The 20,036-nt window shown below is 54.2% G+C and overlaps 1 protein-coding gene and 1 long non-coding RNA gene across 2 annotated transcripts in view; one reads left to right on the forward strand and one right to left on the reverse strand.

Moving 5' to 3' along the window:
* The first annotated feature begins 883 nt into the window (after positions 1 to 883).
* Positions 884 to 11,582, forward strand: LOC119956992 (transmembrane emp24 domain-containing protein 1-like). The gene is made up of 4 exons (XM_038784576.1): positions 884 to 1,225; positions 3,982 to 4,079; positions 9,146 to 9,314; positions 10,277 to 11,582. Exons 1-4 carry the CDS (start codon positions 884 to 886, stop codon positions 10,493 to 10,495), a joined length of 828 nt encoding a protein of 275 aa, XP_038640504.1. The 3' UTR covers positions 10,496 to 11,582.
* Positions 11,583 to 16,916: 5,334 nt separating this feature from the next.
* LOC119957085 overlaps positions 16,917 to 20,036 on the reverse strand; it is a 7,960-nt gene continuing 4,840 nt past the window's right edge. The window contains exon 2 of the long non-coding RNA XR_005458738.1: positions 16,917 to 20,036. This exon is cut by the window's right edge and continues 43 nt beyond it. This is a non-coding gene — a long non-coding RNA (uncharacterized LOC119957085).

The following is a 20,036-nucleotide window of genomic DNA, read 5'->3' on the forward strand; positions in this document are numbered from 1 at the left end:
CCCTGGCTCTCTGGGTTCCCCAGGCTCTCTGGGTTCCCCTGGCTCTCTGGGTTCCTCTGGCTCTCTGGGTTACTCTGGCTCTCTGGGTTACTCTGGCTCTCTGGGTTACTCTGGCTCTCTGGGTTACTCTGGCTCTCTGGGTTCCCCTGGCTCTCTGGGTTCCCCAGGCTCTCTGGGTTCCCCTGGCTCTCTGGGTTCCCCTGGCTCTCTGGGTTCCCCTGGCTCTCTGGGTTCCCCAGGCTCTCTGGGTTCCTCTGGCTCTCTGGGTTCCTCTGGCTCTCTGGGTTCCCCAGGCTCTCTGGGTTCCCCTGGCTCTCTGGGTTCCCCTGGCTCTCTGGGTTCCCCTGGCTCTCTGGGTTCCCCTGGCTCTCTGGGTTCCCCTGGCTCTCTGGGTTCCTCTGGCTCTCTGGGTTCCCCAGGCTCTCTGGGTTCCTCTGGCTCTCTGGGTTCCCCTGGCTCTCTGGATTCCTCTGGCTCTCTGGGTTCCCCTGGCTCTCTGGGTTCCCCTGGCTCTCTGGATTCCTCTGGCTCTCTGGGTTCCCCTGGCTCTCTGGATTCCTCTGGCTCTCTGGGTTCCCCTGGCTCTCTGGGTTCCCCAGGCTCTCTGGGTTCCTCTGGCTCTCTGGGTTCCCCAGGCTTTCTGGGTTCCCCTGGCTCTCTGGGTTCCCCTGGCTCTCTGGCCCAGTGACAACACTGCCTCCTCCCCCTCCTCTATCTGATTGGAGTTATCAAGAAAGGGCTTTGTCTCTGATTGGACATTCAGTCCACCAATGGTGTGCAGCAGGCTCTCTGATTGGACCCTGGCCTCTGCCCCCGATGACCAATCAGCGAGGTTGAAAGTTGTGCGGAAATGAAAAGTTTGGAGAAAGTTTCGTTGACGGAGATGGCGGAGCGGCGGCGGGAGGCGGGGGCTCCGGGGCGGCGGCGGGAGGCGGGGGCTCCGGGGCGGCGGGAGGCGGGGGCTCCGGGGCGGCGGGAGGCGGGGGCTCCGGGGCGGCGGCGGGAGGCGGGGGCTCCGGGGGCTCCGGGGGCCGGGAGGGGGCTCTCCGGGCCCGGCCTCCTCTCCCTCCTCCTCCTTCCCTCTCTGGCGGCCGCCGCCTTCACTCCGCCCTCAGACTCCGAATTCACCTTTGTCCTTCCGCCCGGCCGCCAGGAATGTTTCTACCAGAGCGCCGGACACAACAGCAGCGGCGGCGCCGGCGGCGGCATGGAGCTGGAGTACCAGGTGGGCTGGGCGGGGCCGGAGGACCGAGGAGGGGGGCGGGGCCGGAGGACCGAGGAGGGGGGCGGGGCCGGAGGACCGAGGGGGGGCGGGGCTAGAGGACCGAGGAGGGGGGGGGCGGGGCCGGAGGACCGAGGGGGGGGGGCGGGGCCGGAGGACCGAGGGACCGAGGAGGGGGGGGGCCGGAGGACCGAGGAGGGGGGCGGGGCCGGAGGACCGAGGAGGGGGGCGGGGCCAGAGGACCGAGGAGGGGGGGGGGCCGGAGGACCGAGGAGGGGGGCGGGGCCGGAGGACCGAGAGGGGGGCGGGGCCGGAGGACCGAGGAGCGGGGGGGGCGGGGCCGGAGGACCGAGGGGGGGGCGGAGTACCAGGTGGGCTGGGCGGGGCCGGAGGACCAGGGAGGGGGGGGGCGGAGGACCAGGGAGGGGGGGCGGGGCCGGAGGACCGAGGAGGGGGGGCGGGGCCGGAGGACCGAGGAGGGGGGGCGGGGCCGGAGGACCGAGGGGGGGGGGGGCGGGGCCGGAGGACCGAGGGACCGAGGAGGGGGGGGGGCCGGAGGACCGAGGAGGGGGGCGGGGCCGGAGGACCGAGGAGGGGGGCGGGGCCGGAGGACCGAGGAGGGGGGCGGGGCCAGAGGACCGAGGAGGGGGGGGGGGGCCGGAGGACCGAGGAGGGGGGCGGGGCCGGAGGACCGAGAGGGGGGCGGAGCCGGAGGACCGAGGAGGGGGGCCGGAGGACCGAGGAGGGGGGGCGGGGCCGGAGGACCGAGGGGGGGCGGGCGGGGCCGGAGGACCGAGGAGGGGGGCGGGGCCAGAGGACCGAGGAAGGGGGGGCGGGGCCGGAGGACCGAGGAGGGGGGGGGGGGCCGGAGGACCGAGGAGGGGGGCGGGGCCGGAGGACCGAGAGGGGGGCGGAGCCGGAGGACCGAGGAGGGGGGCCGGAGGACCGAGGAGGGGGGGCGGGGCCGGAGGACCGAGGAGGGGGGCGGGGCCGGAGGACCGAGGAGGGGGGCGGGGCCGGAGGACCGAGGAAGGGGGGGCGGGGCCGGAGGACCGAAGGGGGGGGGGGGCGGAGGACCGAGGGGGGGGGGCCGGAGGACCGAGGAGGGGGGCGGGGCGGAGGAGGAGGAGGGGGGGCGGGGCCAGAGGAACGAGGAGGGGGCGGGGCCGGAGGACCGAGGAGGGGGGGCGGGGCCGGAGGAGGGGGGGCGGGGCCGGAGGAGGGGGGGCGGGGCCAGAGGAACGAGGAGGGGGCGGGGCCAGAGGACCGAGGAGGGGGGCGGGGCCAGAGGACCGAGGGGGCCGGGGGCCAGAGGACCGAGGAGGGGGCGGGGCCGGAGGACCAGGGTGGGGGCGGGGCCGGAGGACCAGGGTGGGGGGCGGGGCCGGAGGACCAGGGTGGGGGGCGGGGCCGGAGGACCAGGGTGGGGGCGGGGCCGGAGGACCAGGGTGGGGGGCGGGGCCGGAGGACCAGGGTGGGGGGGCGGGGCCGGAGGACCAGGGTGGGGGGGCGGGCGGAGGACCAGGGTGGGGGGGCGGGCGGAGCACAGGGTGGGGGGGCGGGCGGAGCACAGGGTGGGGGGCGGGCGGAGCACAGGGTGGGGGCGGGCGGAGCACAGGGTGGGGGGCGGGCGGAGCACAGGGTGGGGGGCGGGCGGAGCACAGGGTGGGGGACGGGCGGAGCACGGGGGGCGGAGCACAGGGTGGGGGGGCGGGCGGAGCACAGGGTGGGGGCGGGCGGAGCACAGGGTGGGGGGCGGGCGGAGCACAGGGCGGGCGGAGCACGGGGGGGGCGGAGCACAGGGGGGGGCGGGGGCGGAGCACAGGGGGGCGGGCGGAGCACAGGGGGGGGTGGGCGGAGCACAGGGGGGGGTGGGCGGAGCACAGGGGGGGGTGGGCGGAGCACAGGGGGGTGGGCGGAGCACAGGGGGGGGTGGGCGGAGCACAGGGGGGGCGGGCGGAGCACAGGGGGGGGCGGGCGGAGCACGGGGGGGGCGGGCGGAGCACAGGGGGGGGCGGGCGGAGCACAGGGGGGGGGCTGGCGGAGCACAGGGGGGGCGGAGCACGGGGGGGCGGGCGGAGCACAGGGGGGGGCGGGCGGAGCACAGGGGGGGGCGGGCGGAGCACGGGGGGGGGCGGGCGGAGCACGGGGGGGGTGGGCGGAGCACGGGGGGGGGGTGGGCGGAGCACGGGGGTGGGGTGGGCGGAGCACGGGGGTGGGGTGGGCGGAGCACGGGGGTGGGGTGGGCGGAGCACGGGGGTGGGGTGGGCGGAGCACGGGGGTGGGGTGGGCGGAGCACGGGGGGGGGGTGGGCGGAGCACGGGGGTGGGGTGGGCGGAGCACAGGGGGGGGCGGGCGGAGCACAGGGTGGAGAGCACAGCACAGGGGGGGGGCGGGCACAGCACAGGGGGGGGGGGTGCAGATGACCTGCTGGGGCAGGCACGGAGAATGAGCCCCGGGCAGATAGGATGGAGGAATGGGTAGGGGGCACTTTGAGGGTCAGTGCATAATGACGGGCCGAATGGCCCCTGTGCACCGCAGGGATTGTGTGACACTGAATGGTGGGGTCGAGCCGAATGGCCGCCGCCTGCTCCTGGTATCTCATGTTCCTCAAACCACTTTTGTGATTTGTTTAAAATTATTGGTCGCCAATTTCTCTTGTCAGAAACAACTTAAAGACCTTTAATGAAACAAACTGTTTTGTTGCCACTGTTGAGATTTAACGGCGAGAATAACCCGGGGTTGTCCTTTCCACACAGGTTATTGGAGGCGCTGGATTGGATGTCGACTTTACTGTGTTTAGTCCAAATGGCGAAAGCTTGATCTCCGAGTCAAGGAAATCTGATGGTGTCCACATGTGAGTGTCTGAGACCCTGCTGAACCTTCCTACACACTGCTTCAATATGTGTGTGCCTGTGTATGTGCGCGTGCCTGTCTGTCTGTGTGTGTGCCTGTCTGTCTGTGTGTGTGCCTGTCTGTCTGTGTGTGCGCCTGTCTGTCTGTGTGTGTGCGCCTGTCTGTCTGTGTGTGTGCGCCTGTCTGTGTGTGCGCGCCTGTCTGCGTGCGTGCGTGCACGCGAGCCTGTCTGTGTGTGTGTGCACGCGGGCCTGACTCTGTCTGAGGTTCTCATTTCCCAGAGGTGCTACTGGACAGTGTTACACCTCACCAACTTTCTGGCGGCCATTCCTCTTGGACCAATCAGCCTTGAGGGGGATCACACTGGAACTCAGTCCTGTTGTTACCCGCTGCCCGCCTGTGTAACTGCGCCGCCTGCCCGCCTGTGTAACTGCGCCCGCTGCCCGCCTGTGTAACTGTGCCGGCTGCCCGCCTGTGTAACTGCGCCCGCTGCCCGCCTGTGTAACTGCGCCCGCCTGTGTAACTGCGCCCGCTGCCCGCCTGTGTAACTGCGCCCGCCTGTGTAACTGTGCCGGCTGCCCGCCTGTGTAACTGCGCCCGCCTGTGTAACTGCGCCCGCTGCCCGCCTGTGTAACTGCGCCCGCTGCCCGCCTGTGTAACTGTGCCGGCTGCCCGCCTGTGTAACTGCGCCCGCTGCCCGCCTGTGTAACTGCGCCCGCTGCCCGCCTGTGTAACTGCGCCCGCTGCCCGCCTGTGTAACTGCGCCCGCTGCCCGCCTGTGTAACTGCGCCCGCTGCCCGCCTGTGTAACTGCGCCCGCTGCCCGCCTGTGTAACTGCGTCCGCTGCCCGCCTGTGTAACTGTGCCCGCTGCCCGCCTGTGTAACTGCGCCCGCTGCCCGCCTGTGTAATTGCGCTGCCTGTGTAATTGCGCTGCCTGCCCGCCTGTGTAACTGTGCCGGCTGCCCGCCTGTGTAACTGCGCCCGCTGCCCGCCTGTGTAACTGCGCCCGCTGCCCGCCTGTGTAACTGCGCCCGCTGCCCGCCTGTGTAACTGCGCCGGCTGCCCGCCTGTGTAACTGCGCCCGCTGCCCGCCTGTGTAACTGCGCCCGCTGCCCGCCTGTGTAACTGCGCCCGCTGCCCGCCTGTGTAACTGCGCCCGCTGCCCGCCTGTGTAACTGTGCCGGCTGCCCGCCTGTGTAACTGCGCCGGCTGCCCGCCTGTGTAACTGCGCCCGCTGCCCGCCTGTGTAACTGTGCCCGCTGCCCGCCTGTGTAACTGCGCCGGCTGCCCGCCTGTGTAACTGCGCCCGCTGCCCGCCTGTGTAACTGTGCCCGCTGCCCGCCTGTGTAACTGTGCCCGCTGCCCGCCTGTGTAACTGCGCCGGCTGCCCGCCTGTGTAACTGCGCCCGCTGCCCGCCTGTGTAACTGCGCCGGCTGCCCGCCTGTGTAACTGCGCCCGCTGCCCGCCCGTGTAACTGCGCCCGCTGCCCGCCTGTGTAACTGCGCCCGCTGCCCGCCTGCGCAAAACTCAATCATAAAGAACAGGAAACCTTGCTGAATTTCCCTTTTGCAACTAAGGTGATGCTAGGATCCTTCCAACTACCATCACCGTGACGGAGATCAACCAACTCAACACAGACTGGGATCAGCTTTGGGAACGTGTGGCACTGCACAATTCCACTGCAGCTCCTGCAGGGCAGGACCCACATGCATCGGCATTGCTTTGCCACTGATCTTCGTGCTCATCCTTTGAGCTAAATGCAGTAAACTGCATTTATCCACATTTAGTGCCTGTTTTCTCCAGTGTGGAAATGAATATAGCATTTTTGGCCTTCAGAATTCCGAGGGTTGCCATTACAAAGACTATAAGACGCGAGCAGAATTAGGCCATTTGGCCCATCGAGTCTGCTCCAACATTCAATCATGGCTGATATGCTTTTCATTCCCATTCTCCTGCCTTCTCCCCATAACCCCTGATCCCCTTATTTGTGTTTGAGGTGCTGTTACCTATAGGACTCCAGACCACAAACTGGAATGTGGAATTAAATCTGCTGCCTCTTCTCCTGAGACTATGACCTCCCGTTCTCGAATCCCCACAAGAGGAAGCATCAGCTCCACGTCTACTCTATCCAGACCTTTCAGCATCTTGTACACCTCAATTTGATCTCCCCTCATTCTTCTAAACTCGAGAGAGTATGGGCATAAACTGCTCAATCTCTCCTCGTACGACAGCCCCCTCATCTCTGGAATCAACCTAGTGAATCTCCTCTGAACTGTCTGTAATGTCACTACATCCTTCCTCAAACAAGGGGATCAAAACTGTGCCCAATACTCCAGGTGCGGTCTCCCCAATGCCGTGTGTAGTTGCAATAACACTTCCTTACCTTTATACTCTATTCCTTTAGCTATAAATGCCAACAATCCATTCGCTGGCTTTATTACCTGCTGTCCCTGCATTCTCGTTTTCTGTGACTCGTGCACAAGGACACCCAGATCCCTCTGCACCGGAGCTCCCCGAAGTCTCTCCCCATTTAGACTGGCCAGCCTTCTTCTTGCTATGGAGGGAGGGCAGCGAAGGGTTCCCAGGGGACTGTCATACGAGAAGAGACTAAATTGGTTAGGATTATATTCATTGGAGTTTAGAAGAGTGAGAGGGGATCTCATAGAAACTTACAAAATTCTAACAGGATTAGACAGGGTAGATTCAGAGAGAATGTTCCTGATGGTGGGGGAGTCCAGAACTGGGGGTCATAGTTTGGGGATAAGGGGTAAACCTTTAAGGACTGAAGTGAGGAGAAATTTCTTCACCCAGAGAGTGGGGAATCTGTGGAATTCACTACCACAGAAAGTAGTTGAGGCCAAAACATTGTAATTTCAACAAGGAATTAGATACAGCTCTTGGATCAAGGGATATGGGGGGGGGGGGGGGGGGGGGGGGGATCAGGATATTGAACTTGATGATCAGCTATGATAATGAACGGGCGTAGAAGGCTCGAAGGGCCGAATGGCCTCCTCCTGCTTCTCTTTTAAATAAGTTGCCTTTCCATTTTTCCGACCTAATTGGATGATATCACAGTCAGCCACATTAAACTCCATCTTCTACATTTTGGTTCACTCACCTAACCTATCTTATTTCCTCACTGCAACTTACTGTCTCACCTATTTTAGTGTAATTTGCAAATTAGGCTATAGTACCTTCTATCCCTACATCCAAGTCATTAATATAGATTGTAAATAGAGGACCGAACTCTGTAGCATCCTACTGGTTACATCTTGCCAACCAGAAAAAGACCCATTTGTCCCGATTCTGTGCCTTCTGTCGTTTAGCCAGTCTTCTATCCAAGCTAATAAATTACCCCTAATCCCATGTAATCTCACTTTGTGCATTAACCTTCTGTGCAGCACCTTATTGAACGCCTTCTGGAAGTCCTGATATACTACATCTTGGCTTGTTACATCTTTGAAGAACTCTAGCAAATTAGTCAAACATGATTTGCCCTTCATGAAACCATGCTGACTTTCTGATGGATTGCGTTTTGACTTTCCAAATGTCCTGATATTACTTCCTTAATAATTGATTCTAACAATTTCCCAATAGCAAATGTTAAACAAACTGGTCTGAAATTTCCCACATTCTGCCTCCCACCCTTTTTGAATAAGGGCATTACATTAGCATTTTTCCAATCCACTGGAACCTTTCCCACGTCCAGGGACTTTTGGACTATTATAACCAATGGATCCACTATCTCTGCTCTTACTTCCTTTCCCACCCTAAGATGTACACCCTGGAGACTTGTCAGCCCTGTTTCCCTATTGATGCTCAATGTTCTAAGTTCCACCCTTTCTATTATCTCTGAATTGCCTGTTCCTATAGAAATGGTACTAGTGTCCTCCACTATGAAAACTGAGGCAAAATATTAATTTAGCATCTCCGCCATTTTCTGTTTCCCCACTATTAACTCTCCGGTTTCATCTCCCAAGTGACTAACATTGACTTTAGCTACTCTCCTCCTTTTTGTGTAGATTCAGTTGATTCCCGGCTTGGGCCATTGTCTGTGCGGAGTCTGCACGTTCTCCATGTGTCTGCGTGGGTTTCTTCCGGGTGCTCCAGTTTCCTCCCACAGTCCAAAGATGTGCAAATTAGGTGGATTGGCCGAGATAAATTGCCCTGAGTGTTCAAAAAGGTTAGGTGGGGTTACGGGGATGGGGTGGAGGCGTGGGCTTAAGTGGGGTGCTCTTTCCAAGGGCCGGTGCAGACTCGATGGGTGGAATGGTTATTATTCTGCACTGTAAATTTTATGATTTATATGTACTTCTAGAAGCTTTTGCTATCCTTTTTGATATTTTATGCTAGCTTTCTTGTGTAATTTATCTTGGCTCTTTTCTTACTTTTTTAGTACCAAAGTAAATCTCATTCGACATGGCTTCGATTTCAGAAACATGTAGATCTCAGACAATTATATACTTTGTTCCTTGCACGTAATACCTTAATTAGGTTGGTTTATGGATTTCAGAAACCAGTGGATTCGGAATTGAAATATGATCCATCCTATTATGAATCAAATTCTAAATGTCCACGTGATCAGTTTAAATCCAGTCCCCCACTAGAAGCTGAGCCATTGAATAGTCACGTTTTTGATTGTCAAGGGTTATAGGGGTTGAGAGAGGTGTGGAGTTAAGGCCATAATCCAGTCAACTGTTATCTTATTGAATGGTGGAACAGGTTTGAAGGGCTGAATGGCCTGCTTCTCCCAATTACTGTGCCCATTCTGTGCTGGACGGTGTTGGCTACAGTTCCTCCAAGACTTCCCCCTACAACCTTCCAGGATTTTCACGCCTCTCCACATTTCTGATGTTAATTGCTCTGTAGCCAGCTGTCCCTTAAACCTCTCACTCCTTAAAACCTACTTCCTCTTTCTGTCCTAATATTTCTCAATGAGGCTCTGTAAAAACTTTGTTAATTATACATGTGAAATAACTTGGTGTTTTACCAAAGGTGCGATAGTAAATACAAGTTGCTTTTACTTGTTACTCCGTAACTGATGTTTGTCCAACCTGTTCTTCAGGATCGACCCCACGATTATCGGTGATTATAAAATCTGCTTTGACAATTCCTTCAGTACTATCTCGGAGAAACTTATTTTCTTTGAAGTTATTTTTGATGACGCTGAGGAGGATTGGTCCGAGATTGCGGGGCCAGAGGAGATACTGGACATTAAAATTGATGATATCAAGGTGAGCTGGTCAGAACACATCCTGTGTGAAGCTCGGACATGCTGACCAGGTGTTGTGTAAATGCAAGTACTAATCAGGTACTGCCAGAACGGAGTGTTAGAAAGTCTGAAAATATGGTTTGATTGCAACGCCAATCTCCTGAATAGTGTCTCGTGCACACTCTGGGAGGAAGATAACAAATGCGGCTAGATAGCGTTACGTTTGGCAGGAGGGGGTGGTACTTCGGAGGTCAAGCTTGTACATTAACAGCCTGTGAATTGAAGCAGGTACGGGTGGTCGGAGGCAGATATGCAGCTTTGAAATCAGTGAAACACAATCTATTGGCTCATTATCTCTCGATTGGTTCACGGCGCTGAGGTCCCAGGTTCGATCCCGGCTCTGGGTAACTGTCCGTGTGGAGTTTGCACATTCTCCCCATGTCTGCGTGGGTTTCACCCCCACAACCCAAAGATGTGCAGGCTAGGTAGATTGGCCATGCTAAATTGCCCCTTAATTGGAAAAAATGAATTGGGTACTCTAAATTTAAAAAGAATATTCTATCAAGTTGTGGTCAAGGAGGCCATGGATAGGGTGCAGAAAAGAGGACATGTTATAATAATAATAATCTTATTGTCACAAGTAGGCTTCAATGAAGTTACTGTGAAAAGCCCCTAGTCGCCACATTCCGGCGCCTGTTCAGGGAGGCTGGTACGGGAATTGAACCCGCACTGCTGGCCTTGTTCTGCATTACAAGCCAGCTGTTTAGTCCACTGTGCTAAACCAGCCCCTTTTCACTACTTCCTACCACCACCTCTATTTTTATTTTCTCTTTCTTCCCTCCTGCCAAAATGTATTCAGTCCGGTCTACTAAATCCCTCTTCAACCATTTCCAATCATTAGGGAAGCAATTAATGAATGTAGAAGATGGGAGTGCTAGTTTGTTAGTTGCTATCTCTCTCAGTAACTGTTGATCATTCTTTTAGGAGTCGATTGGAAATATGAACACCAAACTGGCCAAGAGTGTGCAGATCCAGGCGATTCTCCGAGCCTTTGAGGCACGGGATCGCAACCTGCAAGAGGGCAACTCGGGACGGGTCAACTTTTGGTCAGCTGTCAATCTGGGGGTGATGCTGGCGGTGTCGTTCGTCCAGGTTTACATGTTGAAAAGTCTCTTTGATGACCGGAGAAAAGTACAAACATGAACGTTTGAGAAGAGGACAAGTGAAGCAGAGGCTTGGACTGGCATGGTTGAATAGCTGCAGCTCCTGTTGCTTGTTTTGGGGTGGCCGTTTTATGATATTGCTGCTTTTGGAGTTAGTTGGGACATGGGGATAAGCTCACAGTAAGACTGGCAAATGAATTGTTCAAAATAGAGTGTACAAGGATAGGTGCACAGAATATCCTCCGACTGTTATGTACTCCTTCTGGAAGGTCAGCGTGTTTCATAAGAACTAGGAGCAGGAGAAGGCCATTTGGCCCCTCGAGTCTGTTCCGCGATTCAATAAGATCATGGCTGTCTTTGTGTGGACTCAGCTCCACTTACCCGCCGCTCACCATAATCCTTAATTCCGTTACTATCTATCTTTGCCTTAAAATCAAACAGCGTCACAGAGCAGGGAATTCCAGATTCCCAGAGTTCCTCCTGAGCTCAGTGCAAAATCTGCTCCCCCTTATTCTGAGGCTATGCCCCCTAGGTCTAGTTTCACCCACCAGTGGAGACAACTTCCCCGCTTCTATCCTATCTATTCCCTTCATAATTTTATATCTTTCTATCAGATCCCCCCCTCCCCTTCTATTAATAAACTGGAGAAAGGTTCCGGAAGCCAGGAATTATATCCTGTTTGAGTATCAGAGCATTTAATAAACAGTCTAGCTCTGATTTTAAATAATGTAATTAAGATAATATTTATGAAGTCTGAGGAGGGGGGTGCACTGGGAGGGGACAGTCTGTTGCTAATCTCTTCACGTGGGCAGGCTGAAGATTTGTGCTGCTATCATTACCAATTTAGGTGGAGGCTGCCCTGAACGTTCCCTGCAGGTCACCCAGTTGTGGGTGTTTATAAAGAGAAGCAGTGAAGAGGACTGTGGTATTCTATTGGGCTGCAAGGCAGGACTAGATCAAACTCACCCCTCGTGCTGAGCCGCACTCTGCCTCCATCAGGAGACAAAGGGAATGAGGTCTATCCACAGGACTGGTCGGAATTGAGATTTATTTTGGTGTCTCCTTCCAAACTACACGTCAATTTTATGCAACAGCTTTATAATTAAAAGTGCTTTAGACAGACAAAACGGTGGCTATTTACTGGTGTGTCCCACATCGCTCACTGACAATAACTGAACATAGTATCTGTCAATAGAACAATTTCTAATGACCTGGATATTCAGGGCTTCATTTCAGAGTTTGTAAATGATGGGGACAGTCAGATGAAATTTAACACGTGACATTTGTCAGGAAGGACGAGTTAAGGTGTTACAGCATATGGGATATTTAGCTTTATTAATAGAGGTATTGCATGTATAAAACCAAGGAAGTCTACAAAACACGAGGGCTCAGCAGAGAATCTATGATTTGATTTTCCCTTTAATTATTTTGGATGTGTCACCCTGCCGGGATTTCTGGGAAGGCACTGAAACCCAATCAGATGACAAAACATTGGATACATTGCCTAAACCTTGGACAGCAGCTTTGCACACAACACATTTATATAGCAGCATTTACAGGAGTATTATAAAAAATGACCGACACTAGGTCACAGTAGTTTCAAGTAGGCAGGGAATTCCAAACTTGGGGATTCTCAAGAGGCCAGAACTAGAACACATGGAAGGAGCTGAGAACAAGGATGAAATGTTAAAATGAAGACGTTGCTTGACTGGAGGTCAGCGAACACCGGGATGGTATCCCTACTGAGGAGGGTCATTTGGCCCATCGAGTCTGCACTGACGTCCCCTCCCCCTGGGCCTCCACCCTACCCCTGTAACCTCAAAGACACCAAGGGGCAATTTAGCACACCCATTTCCTCTAACCACCACAATTTTGGACTGTGGGAGGAAACCCATGCAGACAAGGGGAGAACGTGCAAACTCCACACAGACACCCAAACTCCGAATTGAACCCAGGCCCCTGGCGCTGAGGCAGCAGTGCTAACCAATATGCTGCCACCCCCCCCCCCCGATGGTGGGTGAACAGGACATGGTAATGGTGACTACACAGGCAGCAGACTTTAGGATAAATTTCATTAATGGTTTTCTTTGGACTTGACATTCATTGCACAGTGAAATCACTTGCTGAAAAATCAATGCTGGCCTGCGTCACCCAGATTCCTGCCCCATGTCCAGTTTATTGTATATTAAATACCTGGACATAACCCATACCTGGCCATAACTCCACCACCAGCTGCTGGCTTTCGTTAGTCTGATGCTTCAGCCATTTCCCCAGAGTGTCCAGTGAAAGGTGCTCCAGCTTCTCCCGCACGCTGACAGTCCCGAATCCACAGGAGACGGTCAAAACATGCATCAACTCCAAATTCAGATTCGACACATGGCTTTTAAACTAGTTCAAATTAAACACAACGTCAAGTCAGGAATGCACCAACATTACCCACAGGCCACCTGTACAAAATAATTTTATTCCCAAGGTAATTTACAACAAGCAAAAATATACAGACCGTAAAAGGATTGCCATAAAAATGTTGCTTGATTGCTGAATTCATAGAATCAGAATGGTTAGGACACCGACCACTCAACCCATTGTCTCTGCTGCTCTCTGCACGTTGTGTGTGGAAATATTCCACACACCCAAGTCTAGGTCACTAATACAGATCAAAAAAGAAGCGGTCCTGATACCAATTCCTGGGGAACCCCACTGCATAAATTAATCTCAAACAAACAACCATTCGCCACAGCTCTGCCCCCAGTCTCACCCAAGCAAAGAATTCAGACCATTTCCGTATTGCTTCAGACGCAACTGTCACTGAGGTCACATACAGCAATTGGGGTCAGACAGTGACCCAAACTGGCAGGAACTATGAGAGGATAGGATTGTGCTATTATGTTCCATATTTGCAGCGAGATTCTGAGCAGAGGGCAGCAAGCTTTCTTTTTTACAAAAATGTCCATTTGTATTTGCGAATCATCTTGATGTGGAGCCAGTTACATCAGGATTACATAATTGACTTGTAATCCTTTTTTTTTTTAAATGTAAAAATAAATTTAGAGTACCCAATTCATTTTTTCCAATTAAGGGGCAATTTAGCATGGCCAATCCACCTACTCTGCACATCTTTGGGTTGTGGGGGCGAAACCCACGCAGACACGTGGAGAACGTGCAAACTCCACACGGACAGTGACCCAGAGCCGGGATCGAACCTTGGACCGGAGCACCGTGAGGCAGCAGTGCTAACCACTGCGCCACCGTGCTGCCCTATTGCCTGGTAATTCTAGTTCGGAAACTCCAGTGTAAGGGATCAGAGCTACTTTCCCGTCTGTTTGCACATCAAGTGTCTCCGCATCTCCAGTCATCATTGCCCGTCTCAACACAGAATTTATAAAGATTGTGCAGAACGATCTGCACAGGTTTCACACTTCCTGTGAAAGGGCTGGCTGTGGATGGTCATTCACAAATGCTTGATCAGTGGAATAAAAAAAAACACATGGCCCCATTGTAGGAAACACTCACCTAGAGCTGTTCAAGATATAATTCCTGTCACCTCACATTAAACCCATCAACTCACCTTCCAGAATACTGTTCCCAGCCAGTAATCCTCCACCTGCTGCACAGTTCTCCAGTACGGAGAATAGTGCATTAAAGATCAGGACACCTTCCCAAAAAATCCTGCCAAAGATCTACATAAATCAGAATGCCAGGAAATGTTTTAAGATTTATTTTAGTCTTCATCTTTCCCACATCCAAATTAAACCAGTCTAGTAAAATCTTATTTTAAATACCGTTGGCCCAGAACTTCAATCTGTGACCATCAGCATGAAGGATATGGAATCCTTAAACCAGAATCAAGTGTATAATTATCAACTTATATAAATTAGACCAGATCCCAAGTTGATTGTCAATAAATATTGCACAAACATTCAGGTCCATTAAAATTGCAGCTCTCAAAAATTCCCCCAGAAACTGGCAGAACTTATTTATACTGACTGAGGGAGGGTGATGCCATAGACAACCGGATTTGCAAACTGTGCCCAGGCTACGGGAAGGTGTGTTAGTGAATCCACAGTGAAGCATTGTGTGCAGGGAGCAGCAGGTGACAGTCCGAGATGGGGGGAGTATACACAAAACCTGGGCGTGCAATTATAGGTAAATGGTCCGCCAGAGGAGGTAGAAAATAGTGGGACACATTCAGTAACCAGGTCTTGAAGGCACTGCTGGAGGCGGACGCCTAGATACAAGAGAAAAGCAGAACATTTAGAACAAGGTTCTCAAGAAAACGTCTTACTTCCAGATATATGACAGCAGGACACACAGACACAGAGAACACCTGATCCATTCCTTACCTGTGTCGAGATCTCACTCAGGTAGACGAGCTGCTTCACGCCAACTGATGAATCAGAAGCAAGTTTCCAAACCAATTCTCAGAACAGGAATGTTTACATCAGCTTTATATTTATATGTAAAGAGTACAGATCTGTGAAACAAAGGTGCTGATGGTGTACTTCTGCGGCCTGGACACGGACATGTACAGGCAACACGTGGGCACAATTGCGATTCAAACAGGGAACAATAAAACAGTTCTGAAAAGGGAAACTAATCTCAACGGAAACAACCCCAGCTCCAACTTAACCCACCCTTAGCTGCAGATCCGGAGAGCCGCAGGGCCAGCCGGAGAGCCGCAGGGCCAGCCGGAGAGCCAGCCGGAGAGCCGCAGGGCCAGCCGGAGAGCCGCAGGGCCAGTCGGAGAGCCAGCCGGAGAGCAGGCAGGGCCAGCCGGAGAGCCAGCCGGAGAGCAGGCAGGGCCAGCCGGAGAGCCAGCCGGAGAGCAGGCAGGGCCAGCCGGAGAGCCGCAGGGCCAGCCGGAGAGCCGCAGGGCCAGCCGGAGAGCCGCAGGGCCAGCCGGAGAGCCGCAGGGCCAGCCGGAGAGCAGGCAGGGCCAGCCGGAGAGCCAGCCGGAGAGCCGCAGGGCCAGCCGGAGAGCCAGCCGGAGAGCCGCAGGGCCAGCCGGAGAGCCGCAGGGCCAGCCGGAGAGCCAGCCGGAGAGCCGCAGGGCCAGCCGGAGAACCAGCCGGAGAGCCGCAGGGCCAGCCGGAGAGCCAGCCGGAGAGCCGCAGGGCCAGCCGGAGAGCCAGCCGGAGAGCCGCAGGGCCAGCCGGAGAGCCGCAGGGCCAGCCGGAGAGCCGCAGGGCCAGCCGGAGAGCCGCAGGGCCAGCCGGAGAGCCAGCCGGAGAGCCGCAGGGCCAGCCGGAGAGCCGCAGGGCCAGCCGGAGAGCCAGCCGGAGAGCCAGCCGGAGAGCCGCAGGGCCAGCCGGAGAGCCAGCCGGAGAGCCGCAGGGCCAGCCGGAGAGCCGCAGGGCCAGCCGGAGAGCCGCAGGGCCAGCCGGAGGGCCAGCCGGAGAGCCGCAGGGCCAGCCGGAGAGCCGCAGGGCCAGCCGGAGAGCAGGCAGGGCCAGCCGGAGAGCAGGCAGGGCCAGCCGGAGAGCAGGCAGGGCCAGCCGGAGAGCAGGCAGGGCCAGCCGGAGAGCCGCAGGGCCAGCCGGAGAGCCGCAGGGCCAGCCGGAGAGCAGGCAGGGCCAGCCGGAGAGCAGGCAGGGCCAGCCGGAGAACCAGCCGGAGAGCAGGCAGGGCCAGCCGGAGAGCAGGCAGGGCCAGCCGGAGAACCAGCCGGAGAGCAGGCAGGGCCTCAGTGACAGCAGGTCATTTTTTTTTTTTTAATTTAGAGTACCCAATTATTTTTTCTATTAAGGGGCAATTTAGCGTGGCCAATCCATCTACTCTGCACATTTTTGGGTTGTGGGGGTGAAACCCACGCAGACACGGGGAGAATGTGCAAACTCCACACGGACAGTGACCCAGAGCCGGGATCGAACCCGGGTCCTCAGCGCCGTGAGGCGGTTGTTCTAACCACTAGGCCACCGTGCTTCCAGCAGGTCATTTTTCAGTAACTTTTAAGTATTGTCAATATTGAGGGAGTTGACAGGAGAATTGATAATCAGAGGTCAAGATGCGAAGAGGGAAAATGAGAATTCCTTTAACTCAGTTGTTTTGATCGGGAATGCACTGCTGGAAAAGGTGGACGAGACAGCGACGTTAGAAATGAAACTGAATTAATAACTTTAAAAAATGGCCGTCTTCTCTGCTGAAAGAATCTCTATTGGGCAACAACAATTGCATTGTTGTCGTGTACAATAACATTAGGATATGCCTCCCCCCACGAAGAGAGAAGCATTTTGTAAATGTGATCAGAGAAGCAAAGTGCAGGACAGCCCAGGGCCACATCAAGCTGGAAAATCACCCCTGACCCCCCACAATAATTACTGGCACCACCCAAGGTACCGTCCCCATGCCCTCTTGGAGCAAACACCGCGCCACCTCCGCCCGTTCACTGGCTGCTTCACCCCTCTCTCAGAATCAGAAAACAGGGAAACAAGACGACAAAGACACGAGAGAAAGACTCCGTCTGCTGTCAATCCCTTTATTTCAGCTCATCACCGTACAGAATGTAGGCACTTCATTTCAAATCAGTTAACAGTCAATAGAATCACACACCAGGAGTGAGAACATTCAGACATCTGTGAATTAGAGCAGAGCCCTGCCTGTAGCAGGCCCCTGCATTTGATGAAATAATCATAGGAAAAAGGATTCAGTCACTACATTGTAAAACATCATTAATTAATTCAGTTATTTTCTCTAAAAATCATAGTTTGTAGAAAGATCTTCAGCATCCGTGATCAATTTCTGCCATTTATGTGACTACCGAAAACCAAGAGGTTTGAGCTAGTTTCCCACAATGGTGCAGCACGTTTCCATGGAGACGCTGCACCAAAATGCACAAAATTACATTCTCATTATTGCAATTACGATAAAGCGTCAAGGGTTAAACCCAAGTGCCTCCAGCATATTCCCCTCTCAAACCTGGAGAAATTAGTTTGGGTTCAGGAACTAATATATTTTCTATAAAATGGTCCCACCAGCAGTAGGACAGTGAGAGAGACGGTCATTAGGGTGTTTCAGAGAATAGTTCCCAAAGTCTGGGTGAATACCATATTTAACCCATTTCCACCCCCCTCTCAAACCTTGTCCCCACTGGTTTTGTTGGCCATTTCTGCTCGGGATAACTTTACCCTGGAGTGTGTGTCTAGGGAGGAGGAGGCGGTGGAGCATCGAGTGCATACAACGCCAGCCCTGGCTGTCCGTTCCCGAGTTTTCCCTTTCCCCATCTAAATAAACGGGATTTTAACTCCTCCTAAAGCATGAATTTCCTGTGCCCCCACCAAACCAGAGTAAGCCACTGATTTTAGTTCTTTAATGTCTAATTCCCTGTGTGCAAGGAATTTATACGACTGTATCCACACATCTGGAATTTGGGGCAGTCACAACACTTTCCACCTGGAAGCAGAACTCCAGCTTTGAAACCAGTGCTGGTAAACTGGAACAAAACCGACCAAATGTTTGAAATACACGAGGTTAATTAGTATCTGATACAGAACAAGTTTAGCCAGATCCACCCCAGGTTTAGCCGTCTCATTCTCAGGTGCTACCTTGTGCATTTTTAACATGCTGGATTCCACTTTTCAGTGCTGGCAAGGGGCTTCCTCAACAGCTGAATGGGAAATTTAATGAATGCAAGCTACGCTTTAGATTTACGTTTGATTGCTCAAACAGAAATAACTGCAGATACTGAAGGCAAATGAATGAGAGCAAGGTACAAAAGGACAGTAAACCCAAGAGGGGCCAGGTATGGGGCAGGGTGAGTAAGGCTCGAGTGACAGGGAAGGCCAGCGAGGTGGGAGCTAGTTAGCCATGGGGGCCAATGAGCTGAAGGACTGAAGACAGGTTAATAAAGTTTACTCAGGATCAAGTAGTAAACAGGCTGTAACTGCTAGCTGTACCCAAGCCCATTAGAGATTATTTACAGGACTCCATCTAGAGGTTGCCGAATACAAGAATTTCCTGGCTGTCAATGCGCACCAGGAATGTAGATTTATCCCAATTCTTAGTCACGGTACTCTGAACCCAACAAACGCAATAAACAAAGTAGATAACAATTACCAGTTTGATGTAGACAAATTAACAAGTAATGCCCCATAATATTCCACCGTAACACATCTACAACCCCCCCCCAGATACAATGTTTCCGCTTCTCCACTTCACATCGTTTATATCTGGTAGCACTGGTGACAGATCAGTGAGCGATAACGCCCAGGAAACTGAGCTTGGGAAGCATTGCAGGAACATCCGACACACGTTTCCAGGACCAGAGAACCTCAAACTCGTCACACAACCATTCAACAACATTTCCTGAATGGAGACGGCGAGTCTTAGGGTTGTTTAAATTTTGTAATTGTCAAAAGTTGAGCAGCTGGGTGTTAAATTCAGCGGTGAATCAATGGTAAACATCCATCTACAGACGGATGCGCACATCTGTTTGGCCACCCGGACATCACTGGCTGAACCCAGCCTGACCCGAAAATCATCTACATTCCCGAAGTTCAGACCCTGCCGTCAATGAGAACACACCCCTGGTTATTGGACTTTTAACAAAAAAAATTCAAAGATCACGACCAGATTCCCTAAACCGCCGTATTTTCACACAAATGACCCACCAGCCACAAAATAAACCTCTTGCAGTCCGTGCGTGGTTCAGAGCACTCTCCCATATTCCATCCCCACCTCCAGGTTTGCTCTCAATACCAGCCTCCTAACCGAGGATCTCCTTCCACGACACCACCTTCCCTGGGATCCATCTCAGACCACTACACCCAGGGTTAGCACCCCCCCCCCTCCCCCACCCCCCCAAACTAATATCCCAGCAGAATTTACAGTCTGATAACCCCCTCCTCCTTTATGTCACTCTAATTATCCCTCCCTCCCGAGGGGACAGTTTGCTGTTGCACTCCCAAATTCCATGGATTCCTCTTTCGCATTTTCAGTCTGCTGACTTCACTGCATTTCAACAACTCCTCCCTCCCAGCTCCAGTCTGCACTCTCGCCTTTCCGAGTTTATTAAAGGCCACGGGATGTGAGGGTGTAGGACTTGTTCAAACACCCCGATACTCACTACTCTGATCACCTGTAGCGTCAGGAGAGAGCGTACTGCCTGGGATACTTATCACTCCCCCCACCTCCACACACACACCTCAAAAAAAAAATGTAAGTAGATGCACGGAGACAGGACAAGTTAACGTGGTTATAACTCTTCCTTTTATGCAGAACTGCTGGGAACAACAATCCCAACAAATGAAAAAAAGGCACTGAGACATTGTTGTTTATTTAGGGAGTGCAAAGTTTCTGAATCAGGAACATCAAGGGACAGTGAGTCAGAGAAACTGTCTCCAGTTCTAGGGGAACAAACGACCAAATAGTAAATTCTTATTTAAATAAAGTTCAGTTAAGAACAGCTTGGTGCTCCCAGCTTGTGTGAAAAGCCAAGAGGTCTGGATAACGGTGGGTCCTGCCCTTCACAGCACTACTGCCCCTCAGCTGATTATAAATGCGTGAGAATAAGGTCAGGCTAATCACAATGAAATGCTTCACAGGATAAATCCCACTGTTTAATCAAGTAGGGAGTGCTCGGCTGG

This window comes from Scyliorhinus canicula, chromosome 25 (genome assembly GCF_902713615.1).
Source record: "Scyliorhinus canicula chromosome 25, sScyCan1.1, whole genome shotgun sequence".
NCBI classification, from domain to species: Eukaryota; Metazoa; Chordata; class Chondrichthyes; order Carcharhiniformes; family Scyliorhinidae; genus Scyliorhinus; species Scyliorhinus canicula.